Raw genomic sequence first — 17777 nt, forward strand, 5'->3', positions numbered from 1 at the left:
GAGTAATCAAATGCTCATTGTGAAGCGACTTGAACATTGTGATATGGAGTCTGCACTTTTGACTAAAGATGGATCAGTTAGCATCCATTGGTCACAAGCTACAGAAATCTCAAGTAAAATTGTTTCATGAGGGTAACTTCATGAAACAGTCACTGAGTTCACACTGGGTTCCCAGGACTCGTTCTATCTGACATCTCTGCTATCCTTCATGATGGTTTTAGCTCAGGCTCCACCTGGTGGCAAGAAAGCTGCCAGAGACCTCTAGCTATATTCAAGTTCTAATCCAAAAGGAAAGTGTCCATTTTCCGTAGCTCTTTCAAGTGGATAGACAGCTACCAGCTGCTCCAGGGCCACATCATCCCAAGTTCTACTCTGTGCAGGATGAGAGTGCCTCTTCTCTGTAACTATACTACACAACCCAAGGTTCAGTCTGATTGCACCAATTTCAGTGACAGTCTCATCCCTGAACAAATTGCTGCGCTGAGCGATGGGAGTGGAGAGCAGGGGGACTTTGATTGGTCAGGACTGGCTAAATATCCACTGGAAAAAAAAATCATTGTAGCTAGGGGAATTTGGTGCCCCTGTTAAAAAGGCCAAAAAATGGGAAATGGAATGCTGAGTGTCAGAAACAAAATATATTTGCAAAAGAAGTAATTCTGATAGCAGAGTGAGAACATAAGACCTTGGATTAAACTGATGAAGTTCAAGAGGAGAAAGAAAATATAAAATCATTTACTTAGTAAAATATATTGGTCCTCAGAATAATCACACGTGGAAGGGGAGGGAGATAGGTTGATACTATTTATAGGCCACAACTGGAACTGATGTTAGAGAGATTTTCAGGATATAACTCACACTTTCTCCAAATAGTCCCTGTGCTCATCAGACTCTAATGAGTAGATTCTAAATCTCTGAAATAATTAAAACTACCAAAATATTGATAAACTTGCAGTAATACACCTGCAAATAAACTCATGGGCATACATTTTCTTAGATTCTAATCTATGTGCTGTTAATTAATACTATGTTAATTAAAATTGTGTTTGTGATACTGTTATTGCCATTATAGCTGATTTTTCAGGTGAAATATTTTTAAAAGGGTATCTCTATGAGCTTTTGCAAAGAAAAATGACTCTAAATCTAGTGTTCTGTTATTTGATTTTAACTATTAAAAAATCTTTAATTACAAATTAAGTTTCAACAAAGAAAATTTTAATCAAAATGGTTTTGTTAAAACTAATTCCAAAAAAATGTCTGCTTATCTACTTTTAAGAATATGAAACATAAAATGTAAATTTTAGGGCCAATTTATCAAAAGATTCATCAGAAATGGGACTTTAGTCTTGCCTGCTCCATTAGGCTTTCAACTTGTTGCTCATTATTAAAGAAGATAGAATGTTTTATACACAATATGCAAGCAATTTAAATTACCTAAATGAGTCCCTTTAAGTAGCTGTCATCTCTGTCTCTGAACATTCCCCATCAGAGTAATTCCAGATCCCATTTAACTATGCTATTCAGCATTTTGCTGACACACTACTTTCATGATTATCTACACATTTAAAACTTATTAATTCTAGACTTCAAAGGGGATAGACAACAAAAGTCAGCTTTGTAGATATTGGTTACATAAAATAAATTTGTGAGAAAGTTCTGTGTTTAAAATGTATTTGATAACTATTGGAGGGCAACTACAAGGAAGCCAGTTTTTTTTTTTTTTTTTGAGACGGAGTCTCCCTCTGTCGCCCAGGCTGGAGTGCAGTGGCCGGATCTCAGCTCACTGCAAGCTCCGCCTCCTGGGTTCACACCATTCTCCTGCCTCAGCCTCCCGAGTAGCTGGGACTACAGGCGCCCGCCACCTCGCCCGGCTAGTTTTTTGTATTTTTTTAGTAGAGACGGGGTTTCACCGTGTCAGCCAGGATGGTCTCGATCTCCCGACCTCGTGATCCGCCCGTCTCGGCCTCCCAAAGTGCTGGGATTACAGGCTTGAGCCACCGCGCCCGGCCGGAAGCCAGTTTTAATCATGCTTTTTAGATTCAGTAACTTAAAGGCTGACATAAGAGGGTGCACCAGATGGGATACAAGATGGCTCCACAGAACTAAACAATGCCTATATGTTGTGGGGAGCTCTAACTAGGAACAATCACTGGCCCACTAAGAAAAGACTCGCCTAGGAGGTGAACTTGATAGAGACCACTGTCTACTTATACAGAGTTCTTGGCCCTCTATTAAGAAGTTTCTTCTCTGCCATTGGTGAAGGGAGAAATAATTGAATGCTCAGAGAGAGAAGTTAAGGGCTGCTTTTGGCTTGATGACATACATGCCCAGTAGTTTCATATCTCAGCTAAAATAATTACAAATGTTATAACCTTGGACTTTCAGTCTGTGTGCCTCATTTCCCTCATTTGTTAAATGTGGTCACCAATGCCTGCCTCCCAGGGTGAAACTCAAAATATTTATCAATTAGCAAGGCACAGGCACATACCAATCAGAAAAGAAGTGTGACCAATTAGAACAGTCTTTTTTTTTTTTTTTTTTTTTTTTTTTGAGACGGAGTCTCGTTCTGCCGCCCAGGCTGGAGTGCAGTGGCGGGATCTCAGCTCACTGCAAGCTCTGCCTCCCGGGTTTATGCCATTCTCCTGCCTCAGCCTCCCGAGTAGCTGGGACTACAGGCACCCGCCACCGCGTGCAGCTAGTTTTTTGTATTTTTTAGTAGAGACGGGGTTTCACCGTGTCAGCCAGGATGGTCTCGATCTCCTGACCTCGTGATCCGCCCGTCTCGGCCTCCCAAAGTGCTGGGATTACAGGCTTGAGCCACCGCGCCCGGCCTAGAACAGTCTTAGATGGTGATTACCAGCTTAATGTCTGCCTTACTTTCCTTTGTTGATACAGCAATTAAATGAGATAGCTGTGAAAGCTATAATCACACATTATCAATAGAGACTCAAAATATTTACCTTATGGTTCTACTTCTTCCTCTTTCTTATCCTTCTTCAATGCACAAGACTAAGATTCCAAGCACCTTCTCCCATTCTTAATGGTAACATTTTTATCCAAGCACATTCTCTTACTTGCAATGCCAACGTTTTCAAAAAGTCCTAAACTTGGATGAGGTTTGAAATGTGTCTATTCAACTCTAGGGACTACAGAGAAAAAAATTGTTGCCTGCAACAGAGAAATTCAAAAGTTTATCATCGGCTCTTATAATCTCTCTCTATATGTGTTCTTTTTAAATTCCCACGAATTATCACCTCAGTACTAACGATTCCCAAATCTACATTTTCAGCCCAAACCTCTCAAACTATGCCTTTAACAGCTCTGTTTACATCATTCATTCATTTATTTAACAAATAGATACTTAGAAACTTCTAGATGTCATGTCATTGCTGGGCATTGGTTATTGGGTAATGAACAAAACAATATACCCCAACCAGAACATGCCCCCAAAACCTCTTATCTTTCACAGGAATCAATTCATTTTCCTGTCTTTCCTTAACTCAGTGAATGGTAGCACCAACCAACCAAGCATGAGTTTCAACGGATATATCCAATTCCTCCCATTTACTATCCAATACTCCATATAAAATCCACTTCAATCATGAAAGTGTGTTCTTCAGAACAGAATATTATGTAATGAGTACTTATTAAGACCATCTTACTCAATAAGAGAACATTTGTATCTTTATACCCCTTTTAATTTTTATTAATAACTTTTTGCCATTTTAGAATACTGTGCTTTATATTCAAAGGTAAAAATAAAAGCACATTTACCCAGCACACAGGAAAACTTTTCCTCTCTCACCTCTTTTTCAGCATCCTGAAGTGTTATTGCTCTGGCCCCTGTGAACTCCATGGTACCTTTAATGATCATTTTGATATTGATTCTTCCTTAAGATGTATTCCACAGCAATTATGACCTCTGACTTCCCATTTTTCCATTGAAATGTGTATGATTCACTCCTGCTAAGAAGCAACCCACATGTTTTGTCTTTTGAAGCTGAAGTCTCAGCCTAAATTTTTTTTTGCTATCAGCAAGAGGCAAGGTTCAGCAAGTGAACACTATTCTTTTGGTGGTGTTATATTCTATTAGAGTTTGCACAACATCTGAAATTGTGGGCTGAAACAGTGGGTCAAATACATAGTAGCCAGTGCTGGGCTTTGAAAAGGCTTTTTTTTTTTTTTTTTTTCACTTTACTAAAAAATTCTGCAAGGCCCACACTGTTCTATTGCAGCTATATTCTTTCTCTGAATAACTTACATTCAAACTTTTGCTTATAACTAGGAGAATTTCACATATCAAAGTTCACGCAGGTCCAAAGTAGTACCTAAATATTTAAGTGCTACGATTGTCATTAGAAGGCAAGGAACAATATAAAAACTAACATTTGTCCCCTGACAGCAGCTGCATTTTTTAAACCTATTATCACCTTACAACTTTTGTATTTTTCAGAGCTTTGAATCAATACATAATCCTAACAGGATTTACTCATTCATTTAACAAAATATTTACCAAGAATATCCTGTGAGGCTATGAACCAAGCCCTCTTTCACGTAAGAGGATAGACAAATGGAGAGGTCAAGCTCATGGTGCTTCACTTCTTTTATGTAAGGGGAATATAGAAATGAGCTCAAGCTTATGGTGCCAATTTAATATTTACTTAAAGAATAAAAAGGAATATGCATAAAGAGCTTATTACATTTGTTTCTAGAAAGATTATCCTTCATAGTCCTCAAAATGCACTTTCAGTTTTCTTCTTGTCGTTGGTCTGAGTTTAATAGTAAAATATTGGGAAGGGATCCATATGTGAATTTCTTTCACAAGGAAGGACAATACCAAAGAAAGGTAAAGTCAGGCTACCTCATGAAACCCAAGTGAATTTTGTCATAGTCTTCTGTTACTTCATTCAATGAATATCACATTAGTACTGAAAATATATCAAATACTGTACTACAAATTAGGGTTGTAACTGTAGTTAAAGCAAAGTCCCTGTCCTTAAAGAACTTAAGCAAGTAGTACAATAAATATCCAATTATAAAATGGGAAGAGTTCTATAAAGAGATAAAAGACCTAATTTGGAGCCACATAATCCATGCTATGCCCTTTATATTTGTTTGTTTGTTGTCTAAACCCATAATTAATCTATTCTTGAAAGCATAGAGCTATTAAGAAGTTGAAAAGTGCCAACTTCAGTCAGGGGAAATTTATAGGGAAATCCAGGAGTATCTTTGTTCCATGTACCCATGCATAGATTTATACCCCTCACCCCCGACGATATTCCCATGAGAATGGATGAGAATTTCCAAAACTTTTGAGGTGTTCGTACTTTTTGGTTGTCAATTTATTCCCAGCTGGAGGAGCATAATTGCCACTTTCTTTGATTGTTGATGCAGTAATTAGGTGTCATGATAGAAGGTTTTAGAATAACAAATCCACCATGTTACAGTCTTTAACCTCCCTACATCACAATGTTCCTATTCTGTAATAGGGGACTACTTAACTTACCCTGTAGGATTACGATGGAGATTATAATTTTAGTACTGAATCCAGTCTTGTATCTAAGAGATTCATAATACATTATCTTTCTGTTGGATGTTTGTGTGCGTTCTTTTCTTGTAAAATTCTCTAATTGGTCTCCTTTTGCCCATAGTTTCATCTCCAATTCAAATCATGTACAATGGACTAGATGACATCTCTGTTGGGTTACGTCCCACCACCTCACCGAACTCTCTGCTTCTACTTTTAAGTCTATACCAAGCAACCAAATCTATCCTTCTTTAATTCATTCAAAGCACTTCAATGGTTTCCCATTGCAATTAGAATAAAAATCAAAGTTCCACCCCCAATTTATGAGCCCCTCTCAGATCAGATTCCTCTGGATTTACCTTCATGATTTTTATCGCCTACAAATCTCACCTTCACTCACCCCATTTCAACCACTTGGTCCACTTTGCAGTTTCTGAACTGTACTTACTGTTCCCTCTGATTAAAATGTTCCTCCTAAAATATCTACTTGGCTCATCTCAATTCCTTCAGTTCTAAAACTGTACCTCATAATTCTGTCATTTTGCTCAGATAATCCTTTAATTATCCCATTCAAAGCTCTTTGTTAACTCCTTTGACATCAGGATACAGGTAAACATTTTAGCAATACACACGAGAGATTCCCCAGTCAGGCATCGGCATCACTGTAGACTCACCAGCTACCCCACTATAACTTTTGCTGCAACTTGTTCTCTTCTTCCTGTGATGATTTTCCCGTGAAGACTCTTAGAGAGTCTTCTGGGTTATAATTACAGTGCCTAAATTCAAAACCACATCATGTCTGTTGGACACAGACATTACATCTATTTTACATCCACTGTTAGACACTTTGATCTGAAAAACAAAAACAAAATGTCCCTGTTCTGATCATGCATATGGCTTACTACATCTACTGTTGTTCTCCATCACAGCATTTCAAGCCGTGTTCCACTGCCTGATGTTTTGCTCCGGGATTTTTTAAGGACATTTTAAAATAACAATTTTGCTCCCCTTCTTACTCATTAATAACTTTTTGGGTGTTTTGCTCTCATTAGCCCTTTGCCCATATCGAGCTCAGTGGAGGTGAAAGACAGAAAGTGCTTCCCTCTCTGCTAGCAGACATTGTCATCCAAGATTCTACCATCACTCTTCCAAGTTTGCCACTTGATGACTCATGGGTAACTCTGAGGTAACTCATCCAGAAACCTCTTTGAAGTCTCTGACAGTGAATTGAAAAGTACAGATAAACTGATAAAAATCATTATGGATGAATATATTTCTGTATTTTAAGTGTATTCTTTCCACTCAAGGCCATGATAATGATTAGATTTCACTCAGCTACATTTATGACTCCTATTTACTTCATCCATTTGGTTGCCTGCAAAATATTTATTTATCGTCTGTTTCTTTTCACATTGCTTATTCGTGGGAATGAAAATAAATAAATAAAGCTTACTGACTGGCACAGAGCAGACACTCAGTTGTATTTTTAAATGAATAAATAATTGACGACTGGGAAACACATTATCTATAAGCACATTATAGTTAGTAGGAAAGACAGAAAGGCAAACACAATATAGGAACATTACATAAAGCACAGAGCTTTTTTTTTCTTTCAGGGTCCTTCCCTCAACTTGCCAGGGGGTTTATTTGTTATTTAATGTTGTTCTAAGCAAAAAAAAATTTTTAAATTATGAGTTATATCACTCATCTTTATGGCAATACCGGTTTTAAATGTACATGTAAGAGCATTTAACTCATGTAGGGGGTCCCTGAATTACAAAATTTGTATTTCTTAAATCATATGTGCATATATCTTCTGTACTCTTATCAGAAGAATGGAAAGGTTGCAAAAACCTAACTCATCTGTTTTTATTTTACTTCTTGATACACACACATTCTACCAACACTGTATTCAGGCTAAATGAAAAGATAGAAAGAAAAAGGAATTATGGGGCCCTATATTTCCCTTTTCTTCTGCATCATAATTTTTAGCCAATGTGGTTAGCTAATATAGGAAAGTATTTATTTGCCCTGTAGACAAATAGAGTTGCAAGCAAAGTTGGACATACATATTTATCCTCCCTGCTCATGACCCTTTGTTCTTTTGAACTTCATTATTAAAACATATGTTCAAAGATAAAACTATTAAGTACTTCCAGATCACTATAGCACAGCATTCAATCAAGCACAAGGCTCTCATATATGTGAGATCTGTGCAACTGCACAGGTTGCATGCACATAAAATGTGTCTTGGTTCTAAGGCACAGAAGTGTGAACCAGAGGTGTGTTCAGGGAACTTCGCATGGCCTAGTTCTGAGGAAGCCTCAAGTCTAAAGGGAATATAACTGAAGGTGTGGCCAAAGAGGTAGACAGGGGCAGGTATCTGTTCCATCAGTTTACTAGTTGTGAGACTTTGGGAAAGTTATTTACATTTCTGAGCCTCAGTTTCCTCATCCATAAGGATGGAAAATAAGAGTAATTCCCTCAAGAGGTTGTTGTTAGACTTTTAATAAGCATACCACACATATTAGCTATTATTAGATAATTTCTGGAATCATTGATTCAAGCATTTACTGACCACACAACGCACTGAAAAGCTAGTAGAGATTGTAAGAGCAGGGCTTATGAAAAAACCTGAACATGGCTAAAGAGGACTGTCGAAACAACTTTAATTGTGGTGAGAGAGCATGGAAATGACACCCATCATAGCGAAAGATGCTACTGTAAATGGACCAGCTGGCCAGCTAAATGTTTCATTCATCAAGAAAAGAATCAGGGCATTAGCCAGCAACATGGACAAAAGCAGAACATTCAGATAGATTACACTAAATTTGTGAAAACTTAATTCTTTAAGATGGTTTTTTTTTAAAAAAGCAGACCACACTCTTAAGGGTGGGAATATATCGCTCTTTAGCAAAATTGCTTTTGAAAGAAGATATACAACAAATATCTTAAAAATCAGACACTGACCAGAATCTTGGTAACATACTTCAATAAACATTGCAGTGAGGTTTTAGTTATGATAGATGTAAGCCCATCTTCTTATAAATGTTAATGGCCCATATGTACAAATTGGTCCATTTGCCAATAAGCACATTTATTCTTTGTAACTTGGCCAATTCTGTCTATTCAAAAATTCAAGAAAACACTTAGAATGATTTACAAGCATAAAAATTATTACCATTCTTACTGCAGACAATTGGTATAAGGCATTTTCACTGTAATGGGAAGTAACTGTCACCTGCAAGAGACTTTTGCTTTTGTTCCACTACATTTCATTCTCTACACAATGGCAGATTTTTAAAATTATAAATCAGATATCACTTTACTGCATGAAACACTTCAATAGATTCCCAAAGCAATGAGAATAACATCAAAACTACCTAATATACCATTAAAGATTAATATTATCTTCCACTTCAGTTTATAACCATCTTTCAGTAAATGTATTTCTCTAATCAGGTCCTCTTCCTGTTTATGGAAAATACTATCAAGCACCTTCCCTTCAATCTAATATTATCTTGGCTCAATTCTCTGGCCCCAAGTTTGCTCATAGCTGAGTTGTTAAATCCATTGAAGTCTCAGATGAAATATCATCTCAACAAAGGCTTCTCTGGCTCTCTTATCAAAGATGTTCTGCTTCTAGCTCATCTCTATCCCGTTTCCATGGTGGTTATTATTATTTATTAATTCTCAGAGCACCTTTTATTCTTTCTTAGTATTTTGATGATAATATTGGTCTTATCCTAGAACATAATAAATTTTTATATTCACTACTGTATCTCCATCATCCAGAATCATCACTGGCACCTATTAGGCATTTATCACAGTAAATATTTGAATGAATAAATGACTGAATGAAGAAACTGCCTCTGCAATTTCGTTTATAGCTTTTGTATTCTTTCCATTATAGTTTATGCTGTTTTTCAGAATATAAACAATTACCCATCTGATGTTCTGATTGATTTCTGTCAAGGAGAGTTAACATTTGATCTGGTTTCAGGAAGGTTTTGGTGTTGTATCCTATTTGGGCAGGAAAATATAGCTTATTCTATAAAATCTACACCAAGAAAAACAATCTAATTATTGCAGATAAATTGAAACTAATATTAAAGCTCCAAATACTGCCTTAACTATGGAATATTAGAAACTACAGCTGTAAACAAATCAGTCTAGTGGGCAGAAATCATTCATTCATACTCCAGTCCTACGAGGTCCTGCTCAATTAACTCTGAAGTGTCTCCCGAGTCCTCCATTCTTCTCAGGTAAAATTAATCACTTTTGAATCTAAGTTTCTACATATACTTTATACTTACTTTTGTTACAGTTTAGAATTATATTTAATTGTTTAGGTATCTGTCTCCTACTAGAGACTGATAAATCCTTTGGGATTAGGATCACATTTATTTATAGTCTAGCCATAATGCCTGTTACACATAGTATAAATCAAATATTTTAATAAATTTGATGTTTCTAAAACTTAAAATCCACTTTAGACAGAGTGTAAAAGTGTGTTGATAAAATTCACTAGCCTTGGCATATATCAGTTTGTAGCTTTAAAACAAGGGTCAGCAAACCATGGTGTGTTGTCTAAATTTTGGGTTTTATAGAGTCCACAAGCTAAGAATGGTTTGTGCATTTTTGAATAATTTTTTAAAAATGAGTATTTCATGATATATGAAAATTACATGAAACAAAAAATCAAGTGAACATCAAATGTTCTATTGAAAGTGATGAGTTTCAGGATGTACTATCCCAAACTATTGCACTGTGACATTTGAGAAAATAGCAGAAGCAGAAAGATTACTCTCACCTTCAAGGGAAGAAGGGGACCTCTGAAGCAGGTCACAAAATCTAGGAAGGATTTTCTGACCTTCACTTGAAACAGATAGTAAGACCCTTAGAGGTACCTGTTCTACATCTGTAGGAAAGGAGCATCCTCATCTCTGAAGATGTAGGGAAACAGAATAATCGAAACAAACGGGGCTTCTTAAGAATCCCCGTTCATTACCATTAAATCATATCCCTTTTATCCAAACCTATTGCTGTATTGCCTCATTATACCGTCTTTCTTTTTGGAATCCAGGAAAAGCCGACCAGCATTAACATCAACACAGATCTTAAGTCTGATAAGAAATATGTACAATCAATTCTCTCTGAAGCCTGCTACCCGGAGGCTTCATCTGCATGATAAAACTACCACAACCCATTATCATCATAACCCAGATGTTCCTTTCTATTGACTTCAACCAATTGCCAATGAGAAAATTTTGAAATCTACCTATGAACAGGAAGCCCCTTCATTTCAAGTTGTCTTGCCTTTCCATATGTAACCAATGTAAATCTTACATGTATTGATCTATTCTGGCTCCCTAAAATGTATAAAACCAAGCTGGCTGGGTGCGGTAGCTCACACCTTTAATCCCAGCACTTTGGGAGGCCAACGTGGGTGGATCACAAGGTCAAGAGATCGAGACCATCCCAGTCAACATGGTGAAACCTCGTCTCTACTAAAAATACAAAAATTAGCTGGTTGTGGTGGTGCGTGCCTGTAGTCCCAGCTACTTGGGAAGCTGAGGCAGGAGAATCGCTTGAACCTGGGAGACGGAGGTTGCAGTGAGCTGAGATTGCACCACTGCACTCCAGCCTGGGTGACAGAGTGAGACTCTGTCTCAAAAAACAAAAAAAAGGCAAGCTGTACCCTGACCACCTTGGGCATATGACATTAGGTCCTTCTGAGACTGTGTTATGGGCACATTCTTAACATTGGCAAAATAAACTTTCAAAATTGATTGAGACCTGTCTCAGATACTTTTGGGTTCACAAGCCAATACAACAGTCAAAAGCTTACATCAACTTTAAAACGTTTTTCCCTAAAAAGTCACTTGTAACTACACTATCAAGCATATATATTCAGGGCAACTTGAATCTATGTCTCATGGGTTGCAGTCCTCAAACTTGGCCCAAATAAACTCTCTACTTACATTAACAAAGTACTATATTAATTTTTGTTTCTTTTTTCAGATTGATATTTCAAATAAATTTGGTCACAGCCACCATCAAGGAATGGCAGTCTCCCCAATGGATCAAAACACCTGAAACTGGTGATCAACAACTTCCCAGTGTTACGGGGGCCTTTGCTCACAGAGCTCCCAAGATGGCGGCAGGCCACTTCCAAGATGGTGGCAAGCCTCGTGTTCTCTGACCCAAGGTTCTTGGCCTCACGGATTCCAAGGAATGGAATCTTGGGCCATGCCAGTGAGTGTTATAGCTCTATTAGAAGCCATGGGTCACGGACGAGAACTGTGGAACCCAGTGACTAGTGTTCAGCTTCATTAAGACAAACCCGGGCACTTAGGCATGCAGGAACAATGGCGAGCCTTTAGCCCAATCGGAAGCAGCAACAGGTGCCTTACTGAGTCAGGAGCACAGTGGACACCCTGCCAGATACAGAGGGATGAAAGTCAGCGACGGTCTGCCACAGAGGCAAACAGCAGTGGTGGACGGGGAGCGAAAGCTCAGCTAGAGCCCTAACAAACACCGACCAGAAGAGTACAGTTGCAAGATTTAATAGAGTGAAAACACAGCCCCCATACAAAGGGAGGGGACCCAAAGGGGGTTGCCGCTGTTGGCTCGAATGCCTGGGTTTATATCCTGATCATTGTCCCTCCCGCTGTGTTCTCAGGCAATAGATGATTGGCTATTTCTTTACTTCCTGTTTTTGCCAAATTGGCATTTTAGCGAGCTATCCTTCCTACCTGATTGGTCGGGTGTGAGCTAAGTTGCAAGCCCCTTATTTAAAGGTGGATGTAGTCACCTTCCCAGGTAGACTTGGGGATACTTAGTTGGCCTAGGAAATCCAGCTAGTCCTTTCTCTCACCAGTAAGATCTCAGGAATTGGGCAAGTGGGCTCGAGCATGCCATTAAGCAGCAAAATGGCAAAGTTTAACTGGTATATGAGCTTCTAGGGGCATTCCACTGGAAAAGAGGAGAATGGCTCAGGTGAGCATGCATACGACTCCATTAAACACACTGTGCATGCTCACCTCCCAAGGGCTAGCCCACCACCACACATGCGAGCAGTTCACGCTAAGGGAATAATCAAGGGAAATGGGATGCAAAACTCTGGAAGTATGCCAGCATATCAAACCCCAAGTCAAAGGTCAAACCCCACGCTTGTACTCTGAGATGCCTGCTTGGCCCTCTTCCAAGTGTACTCTACTTTCTTTTCATTCCTGCTCTAAAGGTTTTTAATAAACTTTCACTTCTACTCTAAAACTTGGCTCCATCTCTTTTTCTGCCTTATACCCCACAGTCAAATTCTTTCTTCTGAGGAGGCAAGAATTGAGGTTGCTGCAGACCCTTACAGATTCGCTGCTAGTAACTCAGATATTCACCACCTCTAGTAATAAGACCAGTAAAGCCTAAAATGTCTACTATCTGAACCTCTACAAAACAGCTCTGTCAGTCCTTACTCAAAAACAAAGAATCGTGTTTGTTTTCGGGCACCATAGGGAAAAGATTGCTCTCTCTCAAGCCTTTCTAATGCCCTCCCTCCACCTAACCCCTGAGTATGGTCATCTCACATTGCTCATGTAGAAACTCACAAGAAGGCGTATTTGTTAGCCCAGCACACCAGACTTTTACAAAGTTTACTTTGTAAAAACAGTGTCATGTTTTAGGGAGTAAATCCAACATCTCTCCTAATTCACTACCATTGTAAAAATGCTTCAGAATCACTACAATTGACTTTCAAACTGAGGGCATTCCTCTTATTGTTATTTAGCTAATTTAACCTGACTTTTCAAGAAAATGAGATGTACTGTGAAAGAGCTTGAAAGAACACCTAATGCTTATCTCAGAGAGTGCTGTTACTCCACTTGACTCTACATCTTGAAATAAAGTCAATTTTCGGCCGGGCGCGGTGGCTCAAGCCTGTAATCCCAGCACTTTGGGAGGCCGAGACGGGCGGATCACGAGGTCAGGAGATCGAGACCATCCTGGCTAACACGGTGAAACCCCGTCTCTACTAAAAATACAAAAAACTAGCCAGGCGAGGTGGCGGGCGCCTGTAGTCCCAGCTACTCCGGAGGCTGAGGCAGGAGAATGGCGTAAACCCGGGAGGCGGAGCTTGCAGTGAGCTGAGATCCGGCCACTGCACTCCAGCCCGGGCTACAGAGCAAGACTCCGTCTCAAAAAAAAAAAAAGAAATAAAGTCAATTTTCTTGTTAGCTTACAAAAGAAAAAGAGAAGGAGTGTGACCAAGAGCCTGTGGTCTGTAACAGGAGGAAGAGAGAGAGAAGGGAAGAGAGAGATTTGTTTTTAAGCTTTATGAAACACCAGAATGAGTCAGTTCCCATTTTGTTTACTTGATAATAGACTTCAGGAAGAACACAAAGGTAGTACTCAGAAAATTAGCAAGTCACTTCTTGTAACCAGATTGTTTTCCTGAGATATGTCTGTGTCTTTCGTCCTCTTCTTATTCTTTGACTTCCTTGCTTTCATTTTCAGTGCTCAACACAAATCCTGAAAAGTTCCAGTGCTTATCCAAAAACCAACCTTCCCATTTCTAATTTTCCAAGTAAAGCAACAATTGAACCGCTGACAGAGCCAGTGAATTGTTACACAATACCACTGTCTTCAATTAGCATCTTCTCTAGGCAATCTACACCAAATGAAGTTCCCTTTGTGTCCAGCCAACATTTTAAGGAAATAAAATGATAAAAGGGAGAACTCTATTAGATTGAGCTTGTTCAGATAACACCTAAGGGACTATCTTTTTTTACCCACTCTTATTCAACTCCAAAAAAAAAAAAGCAAAGAGGCCTTAAAATATATCCCACCTGCTGTGAAGTAATCACTCTCCAGGTTGATTAGAAATCTTATTCTATAATGGTTGGTAGACCCTGAACACTGCATCTTGTACAAGAAGTGAGGCACCACCTCTCTGAACACAGTTTGCATCCTTTTAGGAGGAAAACAATTAAAACATTCTCCCAGGCACTGAAACAAACACTAGAGTTTTAAATCACAAATTCACCAAAAACACACAGACACGCATGCACATATACCAAATGAATAGACATATATATTAATATATCTAATGATAGAATGTTAGACATTTGTAAAATAGCCCTATAAGTTTAAAACATTTCTAGTTATAGAGAAATGTAAAAGTAGAATGCTACAAGTGAATTTCCCTGTAGCTTGATCACTCTAAAGAGAAATAGCAATTAGATACTATTTTTCTCAGACTTGTAGCCAGGGAAGAATATTTTACAATTTCAAAGCTGAAAAGAAGAGCTACATTATATAGACATATCAGCTGATCAAAGTAATGCTGACCAGGAGGCTTTTAAATTATTTTCAATTTTTTTTAAATCAAACTATATTCTATTCTAGAATATGGTGGGTTTTTAAATTGGATTTCCCTCCAGTTGCAAAAGTGAGCCTATTGTTCTGCCACCTTTTCTTTGAGGGAGCCCCAGGATTATTAACCTTCTCCGTTAGGAAAGACAGACAACATCCTAATGCCTAATTTGAAGGGATAGTTGGTGTCTGCAAACCTATAGAGAGACTGGCAGAATGTATATTCATTAATTCAACTGATATTTATTGTGCTGTGGATATAGCAACAAACAAAACAGCCAATTCCTACAATTGAGAAGCTTACCTTCTAGTTGAAAGAAACAGATGATGCATAACAAGCATAAGAAATAAGCAAATAACAGCATATTAAATATGACATGTGCTATGAACAAAAGGAACGTATGGAGAATTGAAGTGGGAGAAGAGTTATGATTTTAAAGGAAATAGTCAAGGTTGGCTTCATTGAGAAGGTGACATTTGAATACCTTAAGACAAAAAATCTTGAAAACAAATGATCCAGAGAAAACAGCCCGTACAATGGCCTTGAGGTTGGACTATGCCTGGCATGTTTAAGGAACATCAAGGAAGCCAGTGGAGTGACAGATTGTGTGAGGGTAAAAGTAGTCAACAAACAAGTTAAGGTAGAGGTAGGAAGATGATGTAAGGAGTTAAAGTAATAATCTGAAAAATAAACGTGGCCCCGTTGGCAGACTTTGAGCAGAGACTTAAAGATATTGCTTTGCTGGAGTTGTAATTGTAGGGCATATAGTTTTGAGAAGGTATGAGTGTCTTAGGAACTGAAATTTATTCTCATACATGAAGCATGACTTGTCTCATATGAGGTGTGGTAGTATAAAGATAGTACAGTTAAGACTTTTTGTTTAGAACACAGGAGAATTGATGAGTTCCAGGTTTGCTGAGTGATTCATGAGCCACTTACTCTTTCTATGCCTCCAAGAGGTTGTAAACAATAATGCTAGTCACCGTGTGTAGGTTTCAGAAAGATTTGAGAAACTAGGGAGATGGTAGAGGAAAGAAAATGTCCGATCAATATGAGTTGTCTTATAGCTACAGAGTTGATGACAATCTTATGTATGTTCTAGTTGACACACAATTATAGTGTTTTCCATCAGGAGCCAGAGTATCTATGCTGAGGCTAGAAAGTCAAATTTTTAGAAGATTGTTGTAGTTGTGAGAATGATAGGATATAAAGTATATATAATCGAGTTTTACAGTAATAGTATTGTAAAGGTGCTGTCAGGAGGCCACTATGATAGATGTCAGATAAATCTACCAGATGGAAAACTCAAAAGTATTATGCAAAATGTGGAAGGAGAAACTCAAGCCCAAGTCAGGCACGTCACCAGTGTTAAGTGACAAACATAGTTATTGGAAAAGCAAAGAGAGCAAATGAGAATTGTCTTTATAAAAATGTCTAATTTGTTCTACAAAGACAAAAGAACAGATTTTGTTACTTAATAAAATGTAATGGAATCAGATTTTTAAAATGTCAAAAGTGAAAGTAAAATGTTTCCTAAGATGATAGCTACATAACAAAAATATCAATATGATAAATAAAAATGGTAGGATAATGTAGATGATCTACCAACAGACCCTTTTATGTGATGTGAAGGAAGCTGGAACTTACCTAATCAAAATCCTGCAGATCATTCCTTTCCAACTTGGACCCGGCAGAATGGCTCCCTCAAAGAAGGGTGGCGAGAAGAAAAAGGGCCGTTCTGCCATCAACAAGGTGGTGACCCGAGAATACACCATCAACATTCACAAGCGCGTCCATGGAGTGGGCTTCAAGAAGCGTGCCCCTCGGGCACTCAAAGAGATTCGGAAATTTGCCATGAAGGAGATGGGAACTCCAGATGTGCGCATTGATACCAGGCTCAACAAAGCTGTCTGGGCCAAAGGAATAAGGAATGTCCCATACCGAATCCGTGTGCAGCTGTCCAGAAAACGTAATGAGGATGAAGATTCACCAAATAAGCGCTATACTTTGGTTACCTATGTACCTGTTACCACTTTCAAAAATCTACAGACAGTCAATATGGATGAGAACTAATCGCTGATCATCAAATACATCAAATAAAGTTATAAAATTGAAAAAAAAAATCCTGCAGATCACATTACATAGAATACCAACAATGAAAAACAAGTTGCTCTATTATACTTTCTTTAGGGAGCATATAATTTTTTAAATCAAGTTAACTGTAAGTAGAAGTATTGGCACCTCTTTCCCATATCAGACTAAAAGAAAGAAACCTATATCAAATATCTTCTGTAAAAGGAGACTGAGTGGGATAGAGATATAAAATAAAAATGTTTTGATGCTGGAGGATAAAGACGGAGGGCAGTGTTCCCCAAAGTGGCTTGCTTAGAGGTTTTGGTTAGAAGTAGGTGGGAGGTTCTGTAATCAAATATATTTGGGAAATACTTGTTAAAAGCACATCGTGGTTCAAAAATAGGCAAATGAGGCTGGGCGTGATGGCTCACACCTGTAATCCCAGCAGTTTGGGAGGCCGAGGCGGGTGGATCATGAGGTCAGGAGATCCAGACCATCCTGGCTAACACGGGGAAACTCTGTCTCTACTGAAAATACAAAAAATTAGGCGTCATGGCGGGCACCTGTAATCCTAGCTACTCGGGAGGCTGAGGCAGGAGAATGGCGTAAACCAGGAGAATGGCGGAGCTTGCAGTGAGCAGAGATCAGGCCACTGCACTCCAGCCTGGGTGACAAAGTGAGACTACATCTCAAAATGAAAAAAAAAAAAAAAAGAGGCAAATGAGATAATAGGATAAAATGGTGGGCCATTTAAAGAATGGATGCAGAACCAACTAGAAATCCAATGAGACCTAATTTAAGGTGACACAA

General features: G+C 38.4%; 1 protein-coding gene across 1 annotated transcript; it reads left to right on the top strand.

Annotated features, from left to right (window-relative positions):
• The first annotated feature begins 16574 nt into the window (after positions 1-16574).
• On the top strand, positions 16575-16982 carry LOC105473317 (large ribosomal subunit protein eL31-like). Its single transcript, XM_071071394.1, has one exon. The coding sequence runs from the start codon at positions 16590-16592 to the stop codon at positions 16965-16967; it is 378 nt and encodes a 125-aa protein (XP_070927495.1). The 5' UTR covers positions 16575-16589; the 3' UTR covers positions 16968-16982.
• The last annotated feature ends 795 nt before the right edge of the window (positions 16983-17777 follow it).

The sequence above is a fragment of the Macaca nemestrina genome, chromosome 10 (genome assembly GCF_043159975.1).
Source record: "Macaca nemestrina isolate mMacNem1 chromosome 10, mMacNem.hap1, whole genome shotgun sequence".
Lineage (NCBI taxonomy): Eukaryota > Metazoa > Chordata > Mammalia > Primates > Cercopithecidae > Macaca > Macaca nemestrina.